We start from the raw sequence: 20,876 nt of genomic DNA, 5'->3' as shown, positions 1-20,876 counted from the left end.
GTCCATCCTGACTTGATGAATTTCAGCTTAGTCTTTCTGTTTGGAAAATAGGGTTTCAGTGAAAGTAAAATCGCTTATTTGCACTAATAAAGGATTTCTGTAGTTCATAGCTGACATGCTCTAAAACTTTTGTTTTGCGTTGTCATTTCCAGGGTGACCGAGTTGTGTTGTTTAGCCAGTTTACTATGATGCTGGATATCTTGGAAGTTTTCCTAAAACACAGGCAACATAGATATATCAGGTTGGATGGAAAAACACAGATACCTGATCGGTATGTGACTCTTTTTGCAAAGATGAAAAAGTGAATGTGTTTTGGAGAAAGGGAGGTAACCTAAAACCCTTACTTTTCTTTTCCAATGTATAGAAATCTGTGGTCACCGGGCATTGACTGTGGAAGGGCTTTAATGTTGTATTTCAGTTCACTTTAGCAGGGGTGAGGCTGAAAGATGAGTTTTAGGTTGTCAGGTTACAATCTTACCCATTGAAATGGAAAGCTTGTATCTTCAGCAGTTCATGGTGTGTTTGTGTGACAGTATGCCATAACACAAGCTTACCTGTAGCTATTCCTTGGAAGTATAGTATATTTCTGTTACAATAGCCAGATAAACCCCTTTGTTTCTCTAGGACAAACCATTTAGTCTGTTCTTACAGCTGAAAATGTTGCAATGCTTTTCTTGTATTTGAGCTGTGCATGTTTGTTGTTGCAGGAATTCTAAAAAAAAAAAGAAATATTTTAGATGATTTTTTCTTCTTTTCAAAAAAATTTGATTCTTGCTATGGTGTTACTTCCCCCTTACAGCTGATGTCTGTTACTGTCCTTGCAGTTACTACAGAAGACAGTCATGAAGCAAAACTCATCCCTTCCCTCCCCATTTGTTTCATATACTTCAGTTTTCTCATTCTCCAACTTACTCTTTGTGTTCTGTGAACATCAAAAATCTTTTTCTAAGCGTTTTTTCATTCCTTGCTATTGATCTGTCACTCAGTATGTTTCTCTGGTCACTGCTGAGGACTGTTGGTACCCTTTTTCCTTCTGTATAACATCTGTACTTTTGACCTGCTGTGCAGTGCCACTGTCCTTTCATCATCCCAACTTCTGTATTCAGTTCTGGAGCCATTGTGGTGTTTTTTCCAAGGTCTGATGCACGGTGTCTTGTGTTCTGCAGGATACATCTAATAGATCATTTCAATACAGATATGGAAATATTTGTATTCCTTCTGTCAACCAAAGCTGGTGGCTTGGGAATTAATCTGACCTCAGCAAATGTTGTTATTCTTCATGACATTGATTGCAACCCGTACAACGATAAGCAAGCGGAAGACCGATGCCATAGAGTAGGTCAGACAAGGTACGACTCCTTTTAGTTATACTTGGGTTTTCTTGGAGGCAAACTCTCAAAGGAGGCTAAAAGGACAAAATTTTATGACTAAAAATTCCATTTCAAGCAGAGACTTGTGTAAACTAGCTCTGTGTTTTATGTCAGCGAGGAATTGTAATTGTTTTAGCATATGTAACTGCCAGACCAAATCTTATTTACACTCTCCTCCTTTTTCTAGTTCTCTACAACTCAAATTCTGTAAAATTGTCAAATTTCTGGTACTGGGAACTGTTTTGAGGCAGATCTGAAGTCTTTGAGACTGTTTGGCCAAACTGTTCTCTTCAAGAGACTTCTAAGCTTTTAAGTGCCACCCTATCATAAAGAGTGAAACCACAGAATGTGTTTAATAACAGGTATTTCAGCTGTAATATGGAATTAGGGGGAATTTGACTTGTTTGTATGAATAGAGATTTTTGTGACTGTCCAGACTTTGCAGTGGCTGAGAGTGCAGGAAAAAACTCGTTTTCTGGCAGTACAGGGCACAGTTGTTCCAGAGAGAAAAACTAGGAGCTCTTTGTATTGCCCTTTCATTCATTTCCTCATCTTTGCTTTAAACCACTGCCAGCAAAGGCATAGCATCCTTCCCTTTTGCACTGATCCAAAGAAAATATAAAAACGGATTTATCCTATTTTGTGGTTTTCAGAGAAGTAAAAGTCATAAAGCTAATCAGTAAGGGGACTATTGAAGAATCCATGCTCAAAATCAGCCAGCAGAAATTGAAGTTAGAACAGGATATGACTGCAGCAGATGCAGGTAGGTGTCTTGCACATAATGATGTCCCCTTAAGTAAATTGGGGTTGCTGCAAAATGTTATTCTGAAAAAAGAAGGTTCTTGATACAGACAAGCCTTTTGTTGTTTTTTTTATGTTAAATTAGAAAGATGTATTTGTGCTGATTATTATTCGATTTGACAGTAAGTGCCCTGTAAGTCTGACCCAGAAATCAGTGAAAAAGTCCTTTAAGCAGAGGATTTCCTTTTTTTTTTTTTTTTTTACAGTCTTGTGGAATGTAGACCTTTGTCTGTTTATGTGAAATATTTTAAGCTCTACTCATATTTGTTTTTATTCCTCAGGAGAAGAAGGAACCATTCCAGCAGATATAGCCACACTATTAAAAGCTTCATTGGGTCTCTGAAATGTAAATATGTTGTGAAATTCAAGGAAAGGTGATGATGTACCCCAAGGATTCTTACCTTTCTGATGACCAGGAGTTTTATGAACATTTATAACTTTTTGTAGTTTCTTTATTGTATTCCTCATGGTATTGAAAATTTTTAACACTGATAGCATTCTTAGGATGCTTAAAAACATAAATGGCCCAAGTGTGCCAACAAGAGATGCTGAATAAACATTATTTTACAGATCACTTTTCAAAATGGGGACCTAAATAGTAATTGTTTTAACCAATCTGATACAGCTTAAGATTTGTCAGTATTTTTGTAATTATTTCTACCTCCAAATATAAATATATATATATATATATAAACTGTCTGTTTCACTGGATTCCATGTGTAGATTTTTTTATATGTGCCTTATTTGACAATGCTCGAGTCTGTTTGTTTCTGCTTGTTTGGGTTCATTTGATGTACCGTACTGGTTTTATATCAACTTGTTCCAATAAAATTCCATAGATTGACAAAATATTTTCATGGTTGTGGTTATTTGAGGTAGGTTGGGGATGATAACTTGCGTGTTATAAATCAAATAGACAGCTTTCAAACTTGCTGAAATGTTCCATTTGAACTGACTTGGCTTTATCCACCACTGGTTTATTACTGATGTTTCATTATACTCTAATCACAGTGGTGTTAGTATGTTGATTGTATAAACAGAATTCTTGCCAAATGGAACTTTCCAAATTGTAATTTTTTTTGTCAGTCCTTATTGTAGATACATGATCTGCACTCTGACAACAAAGTGTTCTAAACACAAAGTTTTGCTCTCTTCTTGAAGTTTCAATGAATTTCGAGTTCATCTCAGTGAAATGAAGAGCCTCAGGGGTATCAATGATGAGGTGTGCTTCCACCTGAAGTTTATAATTTGCCAGCAAGGATGTGATTTGAGGAGGTAGGAGAGGAGCATGTTCATTACCCTGGACAGAAACTTTTTTTTTGGTTTTTTGAACTCGAGTGGTTGATTCAGACTGCTGCTTTTTAAAAAGCAATGGGGGAAGGCAAAGTATGGCAGAGTTCTTACCGCCCCTGCCCTCTGTCAAAGCCTCAGCTTCTGTATGGTCTGTGCAGAGCTCAACAAATCTGTACCAGGCTGAACCACTCAGAGGATTGCATCTGAGATTCATTCTGGTTTGCAATATAGGTTTGATAGTTACCCCTTTGCTAGATCTGGTTGTCACAGTCAAGACACTTGTTTCATCTTTTGAAGGCACTTAAACAGTGTTATATGAAGAGGGAGGGAAGAGGAGCTGGAGTCCATCGTTGCTCAGTTTTTCAACCTGTCTTTCAGATACTGTGCTAGTGATAAGCCAATGAGGTGATCTGTGAGTTGGACATGCTTTTTTTTTTTTTTCATTTGGTCAAGGCTGTGGGTATTTTTGTGGGTATTTGTGGGTGGTTTTGGTCAACTGTGCATTATTTCTGCAAATTCAAAATGGATGAAAGATTAAATCCCTTAAAATGTTTTCAAAGTTTGAACTAAACCGCTTGGCTTTTCCTTGAAATACTCTGTGCTGTGCTTTGTGTTCCAAAATGCACAGCTGAAATAGAGTGAAGAAATACTTTATTATATGGGAAAGGAGATGGGTAAGAATCAGTTTGTCTGCCATGCTCCTATAATTCCACTGATTCTCTTGGACTAGATAGTGGGATTTAACAGACAACCATGGGTGTTTAATGCTATAGTTAATGAAGTTGCCTGTTTCTGTCAAGTATGATACTAACCCAACTCTTAGCCCATTGTATTTGCATATTCTCACCTGTTTGGTTTGGATGTGAATTGAAACAAAATCCCTGTCCTTAGGGTGGTTTTTGTGATGTTCTGGATGTATATGGAATCAGTTAATGTAGTCTGGCTGAGCAGTGGTTACTTCTCAAACAATCATATCTGTAGACCCCCAGGATCAACATCTGTCTTTAAGTGCTATGAAGCTCATATGTGTTTCTGCCTTTTTTAATTTATTGTAACTATTTCTACCCTCTTTAATTTAGGGTCTCAAGAGATTGTAGAGTCACCACCCTTGGAGTAATCACAAGCTGTCTGGATGCAGTCCTGGGCAGCTGGCTCTAGGTGGCCCTGCTTGCGCAAGGGGTTGGACCAGGTGACCTCCAGAGGTCCCTTCAACCTCAACCATTCTATGATTCTGTGTCTCTGATTGGGAAAGATGTCCAGAGGGAAAAAAACAAAGCCCACCATGATCTGAGGTCAGTTGCTGAAGAAGAGAGGAGATGGGAGCTGAAGAAGGAAAAATCTGTAAAGAGCCAGAACAAAGTGTGCAAGGAATTGCAAAGCAGGTGAAGATGCCACATTGGAATGAGCTAAAGATTGGTTCTTGCTTTCTGTTCTGCCAGTACCTTACCTGTCTCTGAACTGTTAGTGGTTGGTTGGTGTCACTCATGATTCAATGAAATAATACGAATGGTGGGAGGAAAAAACAAGCATGAAGAGAAATACTTTCCCAGCAGTGACCATTTCCAGCCCAGAGGATTGCCCAGATTTGTTGTGGTGTATCTGCTTATATCACACAGTGTAGTCCTCGTGCAAGCACTTGTCTCCTCTTGAGTTTGTGTAAACTGCTTGCACTTGTGACCATCCACATTGTCAGGACTTCCACCCACCTTTTCCCTAGTCCTGGAAGAATGAACTCTTCATTTGTTCTAAACCTGGTTGCCACCACTAACCCCCAATTTGTGTCTCCCACTTACTGAAAGAGACACTGAGCTGTTGATTATTGTTGCAGCAGGTGTGCTTACGGAAAACTGGTGCTGATGTGGGCACCACCTCAGCTGAACAGCTGCTTTTTTGGGTTGTTTTGGAGGTTTTAGTTGTGGGGTTTTTTTTCAGTAGCAGAGTATAAACTTCAAGCTTCTCAAATGCTTTCTACAGTCTCTTGAATTTTATTGACCAAGTGGTCAAAATATTGTTGAGATTGCACTTCTCCAAGAAGGTTTATTCATCTCCATTTGAGAGTGCTAAAACATTAATTGGTTTGATCAAGCACTGTGTTAGTGGAGGGGGAATGTGATTGAAACCACACCTCTTCAAAACAGTATTTATTACTCTACCAAATCAGTGTTTTAGATTCTCCCCCAGAAAAAGTGGTAGGTTTTGATTTGATGCAGCGTACCCATCTGAAGTTAACATAAATGATTCTGGAGTTAATAACTTAGGATGCTTGTCACATTGAAAACTAAACATGTATCTGTTTTTCTGAACAGCTGATCTACATTACAGTCTTCGGTCTTTTCTGGATCCAGGCTGCAATAGCTGGAAGTGCTTGCACTCTCTCTTTGAGAGCCAAAAGCCTGGGGTATTTGTCTGCCAGGTCAGGTTTACAGGTCAGAAGTGTTGTACTGCACACATCCCAGTAGAAATCGGCCCATGTTACCTAGTGGAAGTAGGAGAAAAAGCAGTAAATTTTCGTTGGTTATCTCAAAACCTGGAACTGCTAGTATTCTCAAAAAACTGCAGAAATGAAACGTGGATTTATCTGTTTTGCTTAAGTTGTTGATGTGGCTTTTTTTCTGAAGCCCATCATTATAGAGTAGTAATTAGGTTGTAATGCAAGGCTTGACTTCAGTAAATATTGATTAAAATAAAGCTCTTGCTACAAATATTATTAGTATTACAATATTAGTTTTTCCTGTTGAAACTGTGCTGCAGAAAAGTGTTAAAAACAGTTTTGGGTAAAAAAGGATATTATGTTTTTATAGAAGTTTTTTTCATATTACCTTATAAATTGGTCAGTGATTATAAACAGAATGAGCTTCTGTTCACTAGTACAGAGGCTTTTAAAATGTTTTGTGTCAACGTTCTTATGAACTGGTTTAGAAAATGCAGATCTTAGTCCTGGTTAGCCTCACTTTTGCAATGGTATGGAAAACAATTTTCGCTTTGCAATTGAGCGACCAATTGTGTGTTGGTAAGAATAGAGAGTTAAAAGTGTACCAGAGTTGTTTCATGGGCTGGCATGAAACAGAAATTCAGTTACTTTCTGGCAACCTGATTGGAATGGGAGAAACAAAAATTATACTTACAGAATTCCCTACCAGCCAGTTTTTATCTCCTAAGAATGTATCCAAGTCTTTCAGTAACTCAGGTGCTTTGTTGATGAGGATGTCATCAAATGCTTTTTTCTGGAGGAAGAACAAAACACAGAGATGCAAACCAATGTGTAAGCACAGCAGCTGACAAAACTGAATATTGGGGGGGGGGAGGGTATTTGTGAAAAAGGAAGCTGAAATGTGAAAGATTAAAGTTGGATGCCCAAAACATGGCATTCATGGCTCACTGAGCCATGACTTAAAGCATATTGCTCCTTTAATGAAAACCTGAGAGCTCCTCAATGCTGAGACATGATGTCTGGGGTGATGCTGATCCTTTTTCTGTACTAACAGTCACCCAGCCATGGCAAGGCAGGAACCCTGCCATAGATTTGGGAAGAATCCAGCTGCAAAATATATTCCCAATGTCTCACAGTCATTTTTTGGGGAACTCTTGAATGTCATATTTTCTAGTGTAGAGAGTTTCAGATTTCCAGAACTCCTTAAGCTCAGTCTTTCCATGCTGTCAATCAGATGCTGATCAGCCATCTCGTGTGAGATGTGGAACCTGGGTTTTCAGCTTTTACTCAGGTTTATCTTTGAACTTTAATGTTCAGGTTATTCTGCTTTTTATTGTCTCCGCAACAATAAGATTTGAGGTGGCTAATGTGTTTTTAAAGGATGAAGTATGGATCAAAGGACTCGGGCCTTAGTATATGCATGTTAATGGCTGAAGCATGAGGTTATGTATGGTGGTGGTTTTCTGCTAGCTGTTCCACCATAGCAGAAAGTTTTAAGGCTGCTTTTAAAGGGTTAAACTGTTTCCTTTAGAGAGGGAAACTGTTTCTGGTTTTCCTTTCTCACTTGCAGGGAAACAAGAGTGCAGACTGTTGTGATCATCTGGTCAACCCATGTGGCACAGTTCGTGCAGTTAATGTGCTTGGCCTAATTTTGGAGGAGCATACTCAGGCTTGGTTAAATAAGGACTGGTGTACAGGAATGGAATTATTTCTATAGCTTTGAAATTCAGGTTAATGAAAAAAAGAATAAAATTTAGAAGAGGCAGAAACCTAAATGCAGGCTGAAATAAAAATGGTTTTTCTACAGACACCAGTGAAAACTTGACAGAACTTTCTGCTGTCTGTTAAGAACTTAGTAACTGGATGAGGTGACTACAAATATCACCCACAAGTTTGCAGTCCAGAAATCTCATATCTGTACTCTGTGCTGCAGTATTTACTTTCTTTTAGGTAAGTCATCCTCCACCCCACCCTTCCACCCCACAAAGAAAACCCTAAACTGTTATGTGATAGTGGTGGTAATGACCTCCCCCAGCTACAGGAGTACACAGTCAAGCTGAGAAGCTGGTGAGGATAAGACCAGGATCCCCCTTCTGGGGTGGCACAACCTTTTCATCTCAGCCCTGGAGCTCTGCAGTGGTGCGTGACAAAGCTGTGGCAATGCCAGCTGTGTTTTTTGGGGAATGGAAGGTGAAGGGAGGCTGTGTCTGGAACCAAGGGAGCTTCCATGGGCAGCTTCCACCTCTGCTCCCTATACCTTGCTTTAATTTCTCTTTGCTACTATCTAGATAGCATAGCACATCCTTTCACCTTTCTCTGAGGGATTTGTGTTCCTGTAAGCACTTGTCAGGCCTGGGGAGGTGTTCTGACTTTATTTAGTAAGGGTAAATGACCTAAATCTGGCCTGGCGAGACCGTGAGACGCCACTTCTGCCACAAGGTGGTGGCAGTGGACCTGAGAAGAGAGAGGGAGAACAGCCACCAGGGAGAAAAATATTGGGAGAGTCCAGCAAAGTAAATTTCTTGATCATCCTTGGCCCCAGCACACAACCTTGCATGTATACGTGCGTACGGGCAGATAGGGGTTGCCTGCCAACTCTCTTCCCTTTTAAATTAATCACTGGTGACATGACCTGGGTCTTTGATTTGGAGAAGTGCTTGAGTACGAGCTGGGACACACGCAGGCATTACCACAGGCATTTCCCCGTGGAGGAGCAGCAGTGCTGTGGGAGTAGTGCTGCTTCTGCACTAGCACGTGAGCAATAGTGTGGCTGTTCCAAAATGATTAAAATGCATGATTCAACTTATCCTGCCCAAAGTAGGAAACTTCAGGAAATCCCGATGAAATGTAAGTAATTCGCGCTGTTAAATACTAAACCTCTAAACACACTTTCAGGTTTTCTTCTACTAGATTTCAGAGCATTTTTATTTTTTTTTACGTATTTATTAATTATTGGTTTGGGGCAACATTATGTACTCTGTGGTTTCTGTAATACAATACCCTAGTTGATCTGAAACGTTACCTTTAAGTAAGTGGAAGGTGACTGCAGTGGTAGGTAGTTCATGGTGAGGACCTGTTGTTACACTACCACTTCCCTAAAAAGGTCAGGTCATCTGCTTGGGTCAGAGCTGTGTGGAGCCATTGTAACATCTGAGTTGACTCATCCACCACATTCTTTCCCCAGCAGCTGATCTGCATGCTTTCTTTTGGGGTTCTGATGAGAGGCACTGGACTAATGCCAAAAAAAACCCCAAATGCTGTAAGGCATGCCCATGAATGTGTGTTAAAATAGCCATGGCAGTGTGTTAGCCCGGTGTCAGTATTTGCAGGAGCACTGCCAAGGGCTGAGGTGGGCCATGGCAGTCTGAAGAGGACAACTGCAGTGACAGTGAGGGATGTGCCACCTCCCCTGTTAAGCAGCACCCACTCTCCTACACTGTTCTGGGCACTGAAAAGCAGTTGTGCTGGCAGTGGATGTTATGGAAGACTGATACTGATTGAAAACCAGGAAGATATCAAAATGCAGAAGTGCTAAAAGATGGGATGGGGCTGTGAGTTAGCAGAAAGAGGAAGATTTGAGCCTAGGTGGTTTGCGACAAGAGCGAGGCCTCGCACAGTGCCAGCTGGAGTGGAAGTGTCCTGGCTTTCCCCTTTTGAAGAGCAGTTTTGTGTACACACATATGGTGTCCTTGGTTCAAGGTGAACCAGTGAGAGGCAGATCATGATGGCCTCCTTTCCACCAAGGATGGAAAAAGTCTGGTGAAATAGGACAGGGAAGAGAGCAGGCAGCTTTGTCTGCATTAGCCTCTAGGAAGAACCAGAGAGCTCCTCTAGCTCATCTTTGCTGAGGTGAGGTGATGGACCCAGTGGCTGACACACCTCAGTGTCTCCAGAGGAGGTGATCAGTCATGGCTTATATGCTATCTTTGTTTAAATTAGTGATTGTCTTACTCTCACGTCCTGATTTTTCTCTGCCCAAGGGAACAGTGTCATGAAGTCATCTATGGTGTCCACAATGGCATCAGCTAGTGCCTGTTCCACAGGCGTCTGACCTGCCAGACCTGTGGGAAGCAAACATATAAAGGGAGTTTAAGAACAGTGTCAGCAGGAACTTTTCATACCCCAGGTAAACTCTGAATATTTTCATAAAAATAACTCTTCTCCAAGATTTTTTTTTTTATGCTAACAGCATGGATTTGACTCCTTGCATCCAGGTGCAATCTCATCTACCTTCGCTTTTTTTCTTCTTATGGCTTCATACAGCCATCTGATGTAGTGAGTTGTACTTTCCATCACCTGAGCCCACAGCCTAAATATTGTTTCTTTATCCTCTCTGCTTTCCACCATCCCAGCACATTCAGTGAGGGTCAGCACAAATTCCTGTCCACTAATCTTACCCCATCCAAGATTTCAATGTCCTTCTCCATCTCATGGTCTTTTCATTTTGATTAATGCATTCTTCAAAGCATCTATGAAAGTCTGCTTCTCTTTCCCTCTACCCTGCCCATTCAACCCCATTGAGAACATTCTCATGACATTTCATTTGCTTTTAATTATTTCATTGTAATCAGGTACCTTAGATATACTTCATCTTGTTTACAAATCTGCTTTTCCCCCTGTTGTCCTTTGGCTTTCCTGCAGTTCTCTTAATGCTTTTTTTCCCCCCTCACTTTCATTTCACAGATGTGCATTCATGCTTTCACCTCTGCAGGTTCAGGTAATCCTTCTCTTCCTCTCTGTTCTTTAAGCCTCACCTGGAAGCTCTGCTTCCCACAAACTGTACACCTTTCCTCTGCCAAGTCATCTCCCTTACTGAAACTCTACTTTTGAAGGTGAGGGGTGTGCCTCTCCTTTTGGGAATCAAGTTCTGGGAACCTTCAATTAAGAGTTGTTGGTGACAAGTACCTAAAAATGCCGTTTCTCAATTTTAAAGTATCAGTGACATGTGTGCAAACTTAATGGCAGAACTAGCAAGTTTTGACTATGATGTTGAAAATATATTTTTCCCCTTCAATGCTTGTTTTTTTTTCTGTTGTAGCTGACAGCATGACTAACACTGAAAAGAGAACAGCATGGTCTGAGTGTGCTCCAGATCCCAAGCCTTTATATCCAATGCAAGTCGATGGAAAAGGTGTCAGGGGAATATGGAAGTCAGAACTTCAGACTGCATAAGGAGCACAGCTCCAGCCTCCCAGCAGGAGACAGGGAGGAAGGAAGCGTGGGTGAGGGGCAGGCTTTCTCATTGTTTTTCATTACCGAGTGGACTCTCATCATTCTCTTCTCTTGCAAGGAGTAGATTGTATCAAGGCTGAAGGAAATTGGCAGGAACACAGTACTGCAGACATACTTGAAAATATGTTGTGCTATTGCCTAGAAGAATAATGCTCTGAACTAAAAAATGTGAGGTATTTTGAAAGGCAGGTTACATCCCTTTGCTCAGAGTGTGAAAAAAGTAGAATAGTACTTGCTACCCAGCACCCCTCTTCAATCTGCTGACATTCAGCATACCATGGGCACATCTGCCTTCAACCAGACTAAATTTGCAGATGGTTTTGAATGACAGCTTGATGACCTAAAGCAAAGCTTGGCTACTCTCTTTGATTACTTGCATTACAAAGTCTTATATCACTTTATCTAACTGGTTGAGTACTTCCATAGCATGTAGGTATTTAAAGATGCAAGTGATGTCACCATCTGGTCTAATCTCTCTGCCAGCTCAGAATTGTTGCCTAAATCTGCTTCAGAGTGCTCTGCCTGCTGTGATAATCTCTAATGCTTCCAAAACCTCTTTCTCCTGGTCATCTCTCTGGTTAACCTGGCAGCTCAAAGTTTAACTTCAGGGGAAACTGCCCTGAGAGCCTTAGGGAGGCCACAGGTATGCACTTGCTGTCATGCAGTGTCAGGTGAATAAAGTTTATTGGCTGGAGAAGTCAGCCCAAACTCCAGGCCCTGTATCCAGAGTGGAAACTCAATCACACATGGGAGAGATTATTTCTGAGTTTTCCTTTGGGCATTCACACTTACAGTGCAAATTCAGAGCTCAAACACATGACTTCAGCTCTGAAAGTCATAGCATTTCTCACTAGAGGTTGTTACTTTGAACCTTTTTTTGGTCTCCTTTTTTACTTTCTACATGACATCTGAGTGACTCTAAACCCTGTTGTACAGCACCCTAGTGGCTGTGCCTTGCTCCATTTCTTCTTTCTGATCTTGAAAAGGCAGGGAACATAGCCTGAGATCTCATCAGGATTGCCACAGCAGTCCCAACCCAGTGAGCCTGGTTGTCACCAAATTGTGGTAAGGAAGGCTGCTGAAAGTGGCAATGCCACCACACGGTGCTCCTCAGTGCTTTTTTGAGTGGCAGCTCTGATAGCATCCTATGTGGTACACTGCATTCCTGTGGTCAGCACTTGGTACTGGCAAACTGCAGATGCCACAATGGGCTGATAACTATGAGCTGTTTGTACCTGGAAAAAGCACCAGTACTGTGATTGCCATGCTGGTGTTGACTTCTGTGTGGTTGGGCTTGCCAAGTTGTTGATTTGTTTTTATTTTCACTACTGATGTATTTTTTTTTCCTGAGCATTAAAGAAAGAAAATAGTTGAATATCTTACCCGATTCTCTGGCAAGGTATCTTGCCATTGCCAGGCTCTGGTGAATGATAACTCCATCTACTTCCAGAATAGGGAGTTTGCCAAACGGGATAGCTTGGAGGAGAAAGTAAAAAAGGAAAAAAAAACCAGCCAAAAGTTAAATCATAGCCATTAACAGTGGGAGTCTTTGACAGCTGCACTTGTATCACTCGGAGGGTATGCATTGTTATAGCACTTAACAGTTTCACAGTGTTTCTGTAGGGAAATACATGGACTAAAAATAAAAAAGTAAGGGGTAAGGATGTAAACCAGATTGCAGTGTATGAAGGCAACTATAGCAAAGAAACCAGGCATTGCATTTCCTATGCCCTAGCCTTGTGCTGAAGAGGCTGAATGTGCTCCTATACTTCCAGAATTCTTTATGTAGGGAAATTTTTCAGAGGAATATTAGTTTTTCCTTCCCTGCTTTCCCCCCACCCCAAGAAGAGTGAACACCAAGGTTAAGTAAAATAATACTGAAGACTTTGTAGTGCGGGATCCAGCTGGAGCATGAAGTAAGAGATTGGGTAAAGACTACAAGGTGCTTTTTGATTTTCACTTGTTTTAAATCCAGAAGCAGTGGTTCAGGGAAGCATCTGCATTTCTGAACTTACATTGTGATGAGACATTTCATTTGACAGTCATCACTGAGACAAATATATCTTTCACACTGAACTGCAAATGCTAAGAAGGTAGTCAAATTTACTTGACTTGGCTTGCATTCAAAAACATTTCCATCAGTTGTGAGGAAGAAGCCTCCAGACTTCAAATATAGGGAAAGAAAAACTAATCAGATGTCATGGATATCTGTGAGACAGTTTGAGATAAGAAATCAATCTTATTTTTCAGTTATTAATTTGGTAGTTATATGAAAATTTGGAATTCTGTTTTGCTATGTTTTGGAGAAACTGCTGGCATGATATCAAGTGGGGCTGGAACCTTGGAGCAAAGATTAATCTGGGAAAAATGGTTGTGTTTAGGGCAGTGAGAATCTGCTTGTGGGAACCTGGTGCTGTTCACTGGAGGAACTGTAAATCTCTGCATCTCAAAGGATGCTATTTTATAAATTCCAAGCATGTGACTGCAAGTGCTGATCATAACTAAATGGTTTGTACCTGATTTTCATCTGGATTCCACTTCATGTAAATAAGATCTATATTCACCTTAAGAATTCATTGTGATGTAAAATGGTGATAGTGAAAAAGTGAAAACATTGACTATTGGAAACGTGCAAGGTGCTTTCAAACCCAGGAGAACTGCCTGTACGGGACAGCTGGAATGACACCTCCATTCCACGAGGATTTTTAGTTCTTAGTGAAAGGGGCAAAATAGTGAAACCTCATGCATTAGTAACTGTTTATCAAGGCAACTACATAAATGATGAACACTGCCACATGGCTCTGTGGTTTAGCATGCAGTATGTGAATCACATTAGGTACGGGATCTTAGATGTTAAATCTGTATCTGCAAAATGAATTTGGCAGTTGCACAAGACATACGGGACTTCTCTGTGACTTTTTTTTTTTTTTTGCTGCATCTGAACACAGTACTCATGATACTTTTTTTTCCCTAAGTTCAGCACACTAGGAAGCCAGTATAAATTTTGATGGTGATGACTAGCAGAAGCAAGAGAGCTCAACGAGCATTAGCTGCTGCCCCCAGGGAGAAAGATTGCTCTGCTAGCTGTTACTGAAACAGTAATAAACTTGTTGCATAGAAGACTTCGTATGTTTATTTTCTGGAGTGCAACAAGATCGTGGTGAGTCTATGTTTTGTTTCATTGAGAATCTAAAGAGGAAAGGATGCACCTCTTAATGTTTAACTGAAAAGCTCTCTGGCTGTGAAAATGAGAAGAGCCTTGGTGCTGCACTGTGGATTAATTGTGCAGAGTGCCCTGAGCATCGCTGCCTCCAAAGCAAGAGCTGTGTAATAATGTCTGCTTTTGCAGGATACCAGCACATCTGTCAGGCAGGCACAAGTAGAGGAATGAGAGTGTGTGTGACCCCTGGACATGCCAGCGTGGGGGCCACCTTCAGATCCCCCCAGACCACACGGGACTGTACACTAGTGGCTGGCAACAGGCAACAGGTAACTGCACAAGTGCAGCCAGCTCAGGAGCAATATCAGCCACCCCTGAAGGAGTTAATCAGCCTGTTTTGGAGGCCCCAGGAGGAGTGCCGTGGAGCTGATGCAGTTTTGGTCAGGTCAGTATGACTAAGCCAGTCTCTGTAGCAATAACTGTCAAAACACAGTGATCGCTACTCAGGTTGGGAAATGGTGATTGCTTCATCTAGAAACCAAACAGACCATTTTCTGCTGTGTTTACATACAGGGGAAGTCTAAAAGTCCTGGCTTTGACTGATGTTTCACTTTGTGGGTCAGTACAAGAAAAATGGTTTCTATGGATATCTTTTTTTTTTTTTTTTTTAAGAAACCCTTGGTTACAGGGGAGGCGTCTTTCTGACACTTGAAGAACATGGATTCTGGTGTCAAAATCAGCTGGATGGTAGTCATTTCTCATATTCTGTTTCTCAAGGATCTGGTAATTTCTGAATTCAAGGGAATTGCTCTTCATTCCTTGAAAATATGAGTAATGCCTACAAAGGTCTTTGTCCTCAGTGCTGAGCTATTTTCATTAAGACTTGGTTATTCTTCCCTGAAAAAGAAACTGAGTTTACAATTAAAAATGTACAAATATAGCTTTGTTTTGTGTACATACACTTTCCTGATGCATAATGCAATTCTAAAATTAATAAATGAGAGCAGATTTTGTTGCACATTGTCCCTCAAGCCTTAAATATCCAAAGGATTTATGTTTTGATTCATAACGAGACTTGGGGGGGGTTTGTTAGGAGGCAGCATATCTATTGCCATAGTAGATGTTCCTTCCTTTCCTATGCTATTTAATTTTTTCTTATAAAGAACAGGGGAAAAATTATGATTTGAAAATAAACAGATTTTTTTCTTGCTGATAGAGTGTATGTGTATGATTTACACTGACTTTTCTTGATTACTGAGTTAATAAGTTGTAAATGAGTGCAATTCTGAGAGGTCTAAAGAAAGTACCCTTGTGATTTTTTTCATTTTAAAAATCTGTTGTTTCTTCTTGTGTGCAGGGTATGCTATTCTTGCACACCAGAAAGTACGGCAGATATTCAGGCAGTTTTACAGCTGAAGAAAATAACAAGGAAAAGTCAAGGGACAGAAAATATTTATAGTACATATCCTCAATATCTGAGTAGATACAATGGCTTATAAAGTTGCATTTTCGGTCTGGAAAAATTTAGGGAAAAAAAACAACTTTGCATTTGAAACATTATTATCGAAAATTCATGGAATCACCAAAATTTTTAGGAACCCACAGTAAAGTATTTTTTTGCTTTTGTAACTTAAAAGAATAACTTCCTATATTGATAAACTCATAGCAAACCCAGGAGATTTCTTTGTATATATAAGTTTGGCTGTTGTGGGCAGGAATGCATTCCCTGTGAAAATTGGAATCTTCCTTTTCCAACTAGAGGAGGAGATGGATTTGTGTCACACAGTTCATCTTAAGGAAGGATGCAAAAAGCCTTCACAGTGGATGGACACAGTTCAGTTGCTGGAGGCAAGGTCAGGGTTTGACAAATGACCTCAAAGTGGCCTCGGGACACCTTGCTTATAGCAAAAACCACATCCAGACCATATTCTCGGGGGCTCCAAATTACAGCAGAAACCTGTCTGGTTTCTGTACTGGTAACACTGTACTAAGCAGTATTAGACTCATGGACATGGGTTTCTGTGCCTTGCTTTGAGCTTTCTGTGGTGCTTTTGGCCCTACTCTGCTCATTGACATTACGTGTTCAAGGAGCCTTGGGGGATGCCCGAATTGCCTGCGTGTATAAACATTGTACTAAACTGGTTACATTTTTCATGATTTCGGTGAAAGGCATGGTTGATGCGACTCCAGATAAGCAGAGCAGTTCCTTCCAGGCTCCTACATTCGTTGAGGATGGGAAAAGCTGGTGTGTGAGAGGGATCTCATTTGGGTAGAGTCAGAGTCATGGGGGCGCATCATGAAACGACACGTATTGGGGAGCAATTATAAATGAACAGCTAAGCCAAAGCAGTGCAGACTGGAAGGATGTGCGTATAACTTTGCTAGTTTTTCTTTGACTCTGATCGGTTAGGGGGCTGTTTAGTGCTTACGTCAGTTTATACCCTTGTGTATCCATACGGATGTCCTTTCCACGTTTTTCAAAACAGTGTTGTCTTATAATGTTTCCAACTCCCACTTGAGCAAATAAATTTTAAGGAAAACCAGAAAAACCCATTGCTGTCATCGTACAAACAGCGTCATTTCTCAGGCATGCACAAAATATGGCCTTGCCCTTTTAGTTCCCTCTTGCTTTGTTGCTCATCTGAAGTAGAAGGCGCTATAAATGCTTGTGTTGGTTTCCAAATTTACATTGAAAACTCACTGAAAAGAGGAACAGGGTTTTTAAAAAGCATTCTGTTTAAATAATTAAACCTGTAGTCTTCTCTAAATTGAACTTTTATCAGCAAAATCTTGCTTTCCCTATTATGTCAGTTATTTATTGGGTTTTTTGCATTGCATTCTGACAGTCTTTACACTCACCCTATGTCAAGGTTTTTTTCATGGGGAGTGTAAATTCATCAGACTGATCTGCAGTCTCTCTTCTCATTTTAGGAAGGACTCACTGAAGTATCTGTGCCATGTTTAGAAATTGGATTAATTTCTTTCTGTACTACTTTAGTTTTGATTGGCTTTTAGGACTAGAACTGTGGTGTTTATATGTGTCTCTGCTGGATGCTAAGTTGGGGAGGTGAGGCTTGATGTGTGTTACAAGCAAGGGCATCTGTTTAATTTGACATCCCATAAAGTCCCTAAGAGCTGTGATAACAATTCCCATCCTGGCATGCCTATAGGTTCTCGATAGTGTTCATAAGGAGAACACACAAGTTCATGTTTTGAACACACAAGCTCCTCACTCATCCTCCTGGGCACAACCCAGTGGATGGTGCTTGTGTGGGAATGTTTCTCTGTCAAGGGCAGGGAGGGGAAACAGAACATAGAGCTGAGCAGTTTTGTCCAAGTCTGATATCTGGGCTGGTTGGCTGCTGGTGCTCTGCTGTGCTGTGCTTCTCACTGCTGTTCTCCTCTACACAGATAGTTTTTAATTTTCTCCTTCCCTTAGCTCTTTCTTCCCTTTCCGCTCATCTTAACTTCATTATTATTCTTCTCCTCATTTCTGTTCTGTCCTTCCCACATTTATACTGACTTACCTCATCTTTGCTCCCAGTCACGAGTTCAGGTTGCCCCATTTCCCCTGAGCTGACCTGCTCTTCACGTGACTTGTCCTACCCACCTTGTAATCATCTATGGCTTTGATCCAAATCAGCCTGTGTTTAAGCACTTGATTATTGTTCAAAAGCTGAATAATTAATAGTTTTGCAATCAAGCAGCTTACATTGGTTTAATAATAAGGCAGCTGGATTGGTCAAATATGGGGGAAAATAAAAGTCACAGTCATGCTCCTTTACTACTATATCTGTGTCAAAATAAGTTCTTCTTTGCCTTGAAAATTAAAGATAACAACTTTTCCTTTCCATTTGTATTTAAAATGGGTCATGAGAAACAAATATATGAGACACTTTGCATCTTGTAATAAGAAATATATGAATGATGTATTTTTCGTAAGGCTGGCAGAGGAGCAAGACCCCTGGGAAGTGGTTGGCCTGGGGATATCCAGAATCTGTTGCTTTTAGAAAGGGATGACCAGCAGGATGCTTTGATTAACCTCAGCCTAGATTTAGTGCTGTAGCTATTACAACTCATATTCTCCTTGAAAGTGCTTGCTAAGCCCTACTTTTTACCCAGAGATAGCTATTTGTACATCTTAGCTAGGGGTACATAGCAGCAAGTCACTCAGCATATAGAACAACTGCTCCCCTGAGGAATTCTTGCCTGCAGTTAGGTGCTTCTCAAGATTTATCTTCTCAAGATTTATCTCTTATCTTAGAAGTATTTTCAATGCAATTAGTCTATCAAGTTTCCTAAGGACCTTTCAAGCACCATTCTACACCTCCTAAACAGTTCATGGGATGTTTACAGCCATCAGTGCAATGGAAGCATCCTTTGCTATGATGATAAAGTCTGTGTTATTGCCATTGCTTCAAATTCCTTGATGGAGCCCCAGATCAAAAGTTGCTACTGCCTGCCAGCCCAAAATCTCAAGCCAATGGTAACTGTACCATTACAGTGGATTTTCTGCTGTGTCATGACTTTTGGTGAGGACCCCATTATGTAGAAATACAGATCTTGAACAGATCTGTTACAGATCTTAAATTGACTACCCTTTAAATAGTGTCACAGTCGAGTTGAAGTCTGTTCAAAAGGAACTGTACAGCATGAGTTTGCTTACTTGTTTAAATAATTATTGACCCATGTAGAGCGAAGGGTTATGGAAAGCTGCTACTTGATATTTGTCTGTTTTTTTTTAGATTCTGTGCTAAAGCTGGACAATAATACTACTTATACACTGGTTTGCTTAAGAGTGCTTATATTATAAACTACAGTCCTTGCCTGAAATCAGCAACTGGAAATTTTACCAAAGATGATCTGATTAGAGTCAGAAGAGAAAAAAAGAAATGTTGAGTTATAAAAATTTTAATTTCAGATTGTATAAGGCAAATAACATAATTTCTTATGTTATAATATACCTTGCTTTTCTACAGGAAAAAAGCACCACTTAGATGCAAACAAAATCAAGTGGGACAGTATTTCCAGGAGGGAGGGCTTATTTATTTACCTGAAGGTATGTTAAGACTACAGCTTCCTGGCGGAAGCCACATGAAAAATGCCAAAACAAACAACAAACCTCACCACACTCTTCAGTTCAGGTCAAAAATTAAACTTGCGTCAGCCACAAGCCTGCTTTCTAAATGCCCTTTCTGAACATAAATCTCAATGCACAAATTTTCCTGTCAATTTTACAAAACTCTTTTCTTCAGAATAATGATGATAGTTTCTGGTTTATATGGTATGATGATTTGGCTGCGTTGGTATTTGTTTGCAAAACCTGACTTTAATTTGTGAGAACTCCTGAAGCAAATCTATCCTCTCAGATCTCAGTCAGAGACTTGACTCCTTGTGCTCTTAGATAAACTTGAATTCTTCAATTTGTTCCTTAGTAGCTCAAGAAACCTGAAGTGCTCTTCTTGTCCAAACTTCTTCCTTAAGTATTTTTTTGTTTATCTTGCTTCATCATACTTGAGGCTTTTAAAAAGAGAGACATCAGGTTGTACTTGCAGACTGCAGTCAAAAATGGTTCCAGATCTTTCAGAGGCAAAGGGTAAAGACAAAGATGGTGTATGCAACTGAGCATAGCAATTTGTCTGATATTTCTTAATCTCACCTCAATATACAATTAAGTAATTAGTTCAATTAATTGGACCAATTTTAATGACTTTTGAGGGCTGCAAAATAAGGGGTGTACCAAATTGCTATTACATTAACTGCTATTACAACAAATGCAGCTGTAATTCCCTTTATCATTGCTAAACACTGACCACACTCTGGTTTTCACCAGGATATGACTGGCTGAAATCTGCCACTTTTTTTCTTTCTGAAGTAGACTTAGCTCAGGAAAAATGGGGGGGGGGCAAAAATCCTGAGCTTTATAAGACAGATCTGAATACAGAATACAAATGACAGTAGTGTAGAAGAATTCTCAACACAGTGAACTGTGCATTTGTATTTGCAATGAGTTTGATGGATCCTCTCATTTTCGTGTTTATTTTTGAACACAGCAGCAACTGAACCTTTTTTTTGGCAAGGATCCAGTTACCTGGTGCTTTTTCCTCCTTAATCCGTGCCTCAGCTGAGGCACATTTTGAAAATTCAGGATACCAGAGAATGCAAGGCTTGTTTTTCATATGGCAAATGCTGCATCTGTGCTGTACAACGTAGTCTCTAACCAGGAGGCAACCATTTCTTGTGCTGAGTCACAGCCTGCAAAGTTAGGCTTTAAGTACCTGGGGCAGAATGGGGCCCTGGCTATTGGTCTTGTTGAACAGTGTAAGGCTGTTTGCTCCAAAGCCCTGTTGCTACCTTTAATTCAGAGTTTTGCTGAATGATTTGCCTGCGGGAGAATACTTTGTCTGGAAATACCATGAGTAACTATGAGAAATACTATTGCTTCAAAAAGGAGGAGGTGGTTATCAGTTACATGATCTCCAGACAATTTCCTTAGCAGCATTACCTTTTTATACATATAAGAAACCTTTACTCTTGTTCTAGTTGGCAAACCTCTTAACTGCACGTTGTCTGTAATGCGGATGTCACC

At 40.3% G+C, this 20,876-nt stretch overlaps 2 protein-coding genes across 2 annotated transcripts in view; one reads left to right on the top strand and one right to left on the bottom strand.

Moving 5' to 3' along the window:
• Window positions 1-3,020, top strand: part of SMARCAD1 (SWI/SNF-related, matrix-associated actin-dependent regulator of chromatin, subfamily a, containing DEAD/H box 1) — a 41,937-nt gene extending 38,917 nt beyond the window's left edge. Inside the window, exons 21-24 of the mRNA XM_051789745.1 lie at window positions 153-271; window positions 1,167-1,349; window positions 2,024-2,133; window positions 2,453-3,020. Coding sequence (XP_051645705.1) covers window positions 153-271; window positions 1,167-1,349; window positions 2,024-2,133; window positions 2,453-2,514 — 474 coding nt within the window. The 3' untranslated portion in view covers window positions 2,515-3,020. The remainder of the gene's footprint in view (window positions 1-152; window positions 272-1,166; window positions 1,350-2,023; window positions 2,134-2,452) is intronic.
• A 2,406-nt stretch (window positions 3,021-5,426) lies between these two features.
• The window catches only part of HPGDS (hematopoietic prostaglandin D synthase), a 29,330-nt gene continuing 13,880 nt past the window's right edge, over window positions 5,427-20,876 (bottom strand). Inside the window, exons 3-6 of the mRNA XM_051789803.1 lie at window positions 12,511-12,603; window positions 9,847-9,956; window positions 6,590-6,688; window positions 5,427-5,940 (exon numbers count right to left, since the gene is read on the bottom strand). Of these exons, the coding sequence (XP_051645763.1) occupies window positions 5,776-5,940; window positions 6,590-6,688; window positions 9,847-9,956; window positions 12,511-12,603 (467 nt within the window). The 3' untranslated portion in view covers window positions 5,427-5,775. The remainder of the gene's footprint in view (window positions 5,941-6,589; window positions 6,689-9,846; window positions 9,957-12,510; window positions 12,604-20,876) is intronic.

This window comes from Manacus candei, unplaced genomic scaffold, assembly GCF_025592945.1.
Source record: "Manacus candei isolate 608988 ecotype Guabito, Panama unplaced genomic scaffold, ASM2559294v1 h1tg000028l, whole genome shotgun sequence".
NCBI lineage: Eukaryota > Metazoa > Chordata > Aves > Passeriformes > Pipridae > Manacus > Manacus candei.
This window is presented reverse-complemented; position numbering and strand designations above follow the sequence as displayed.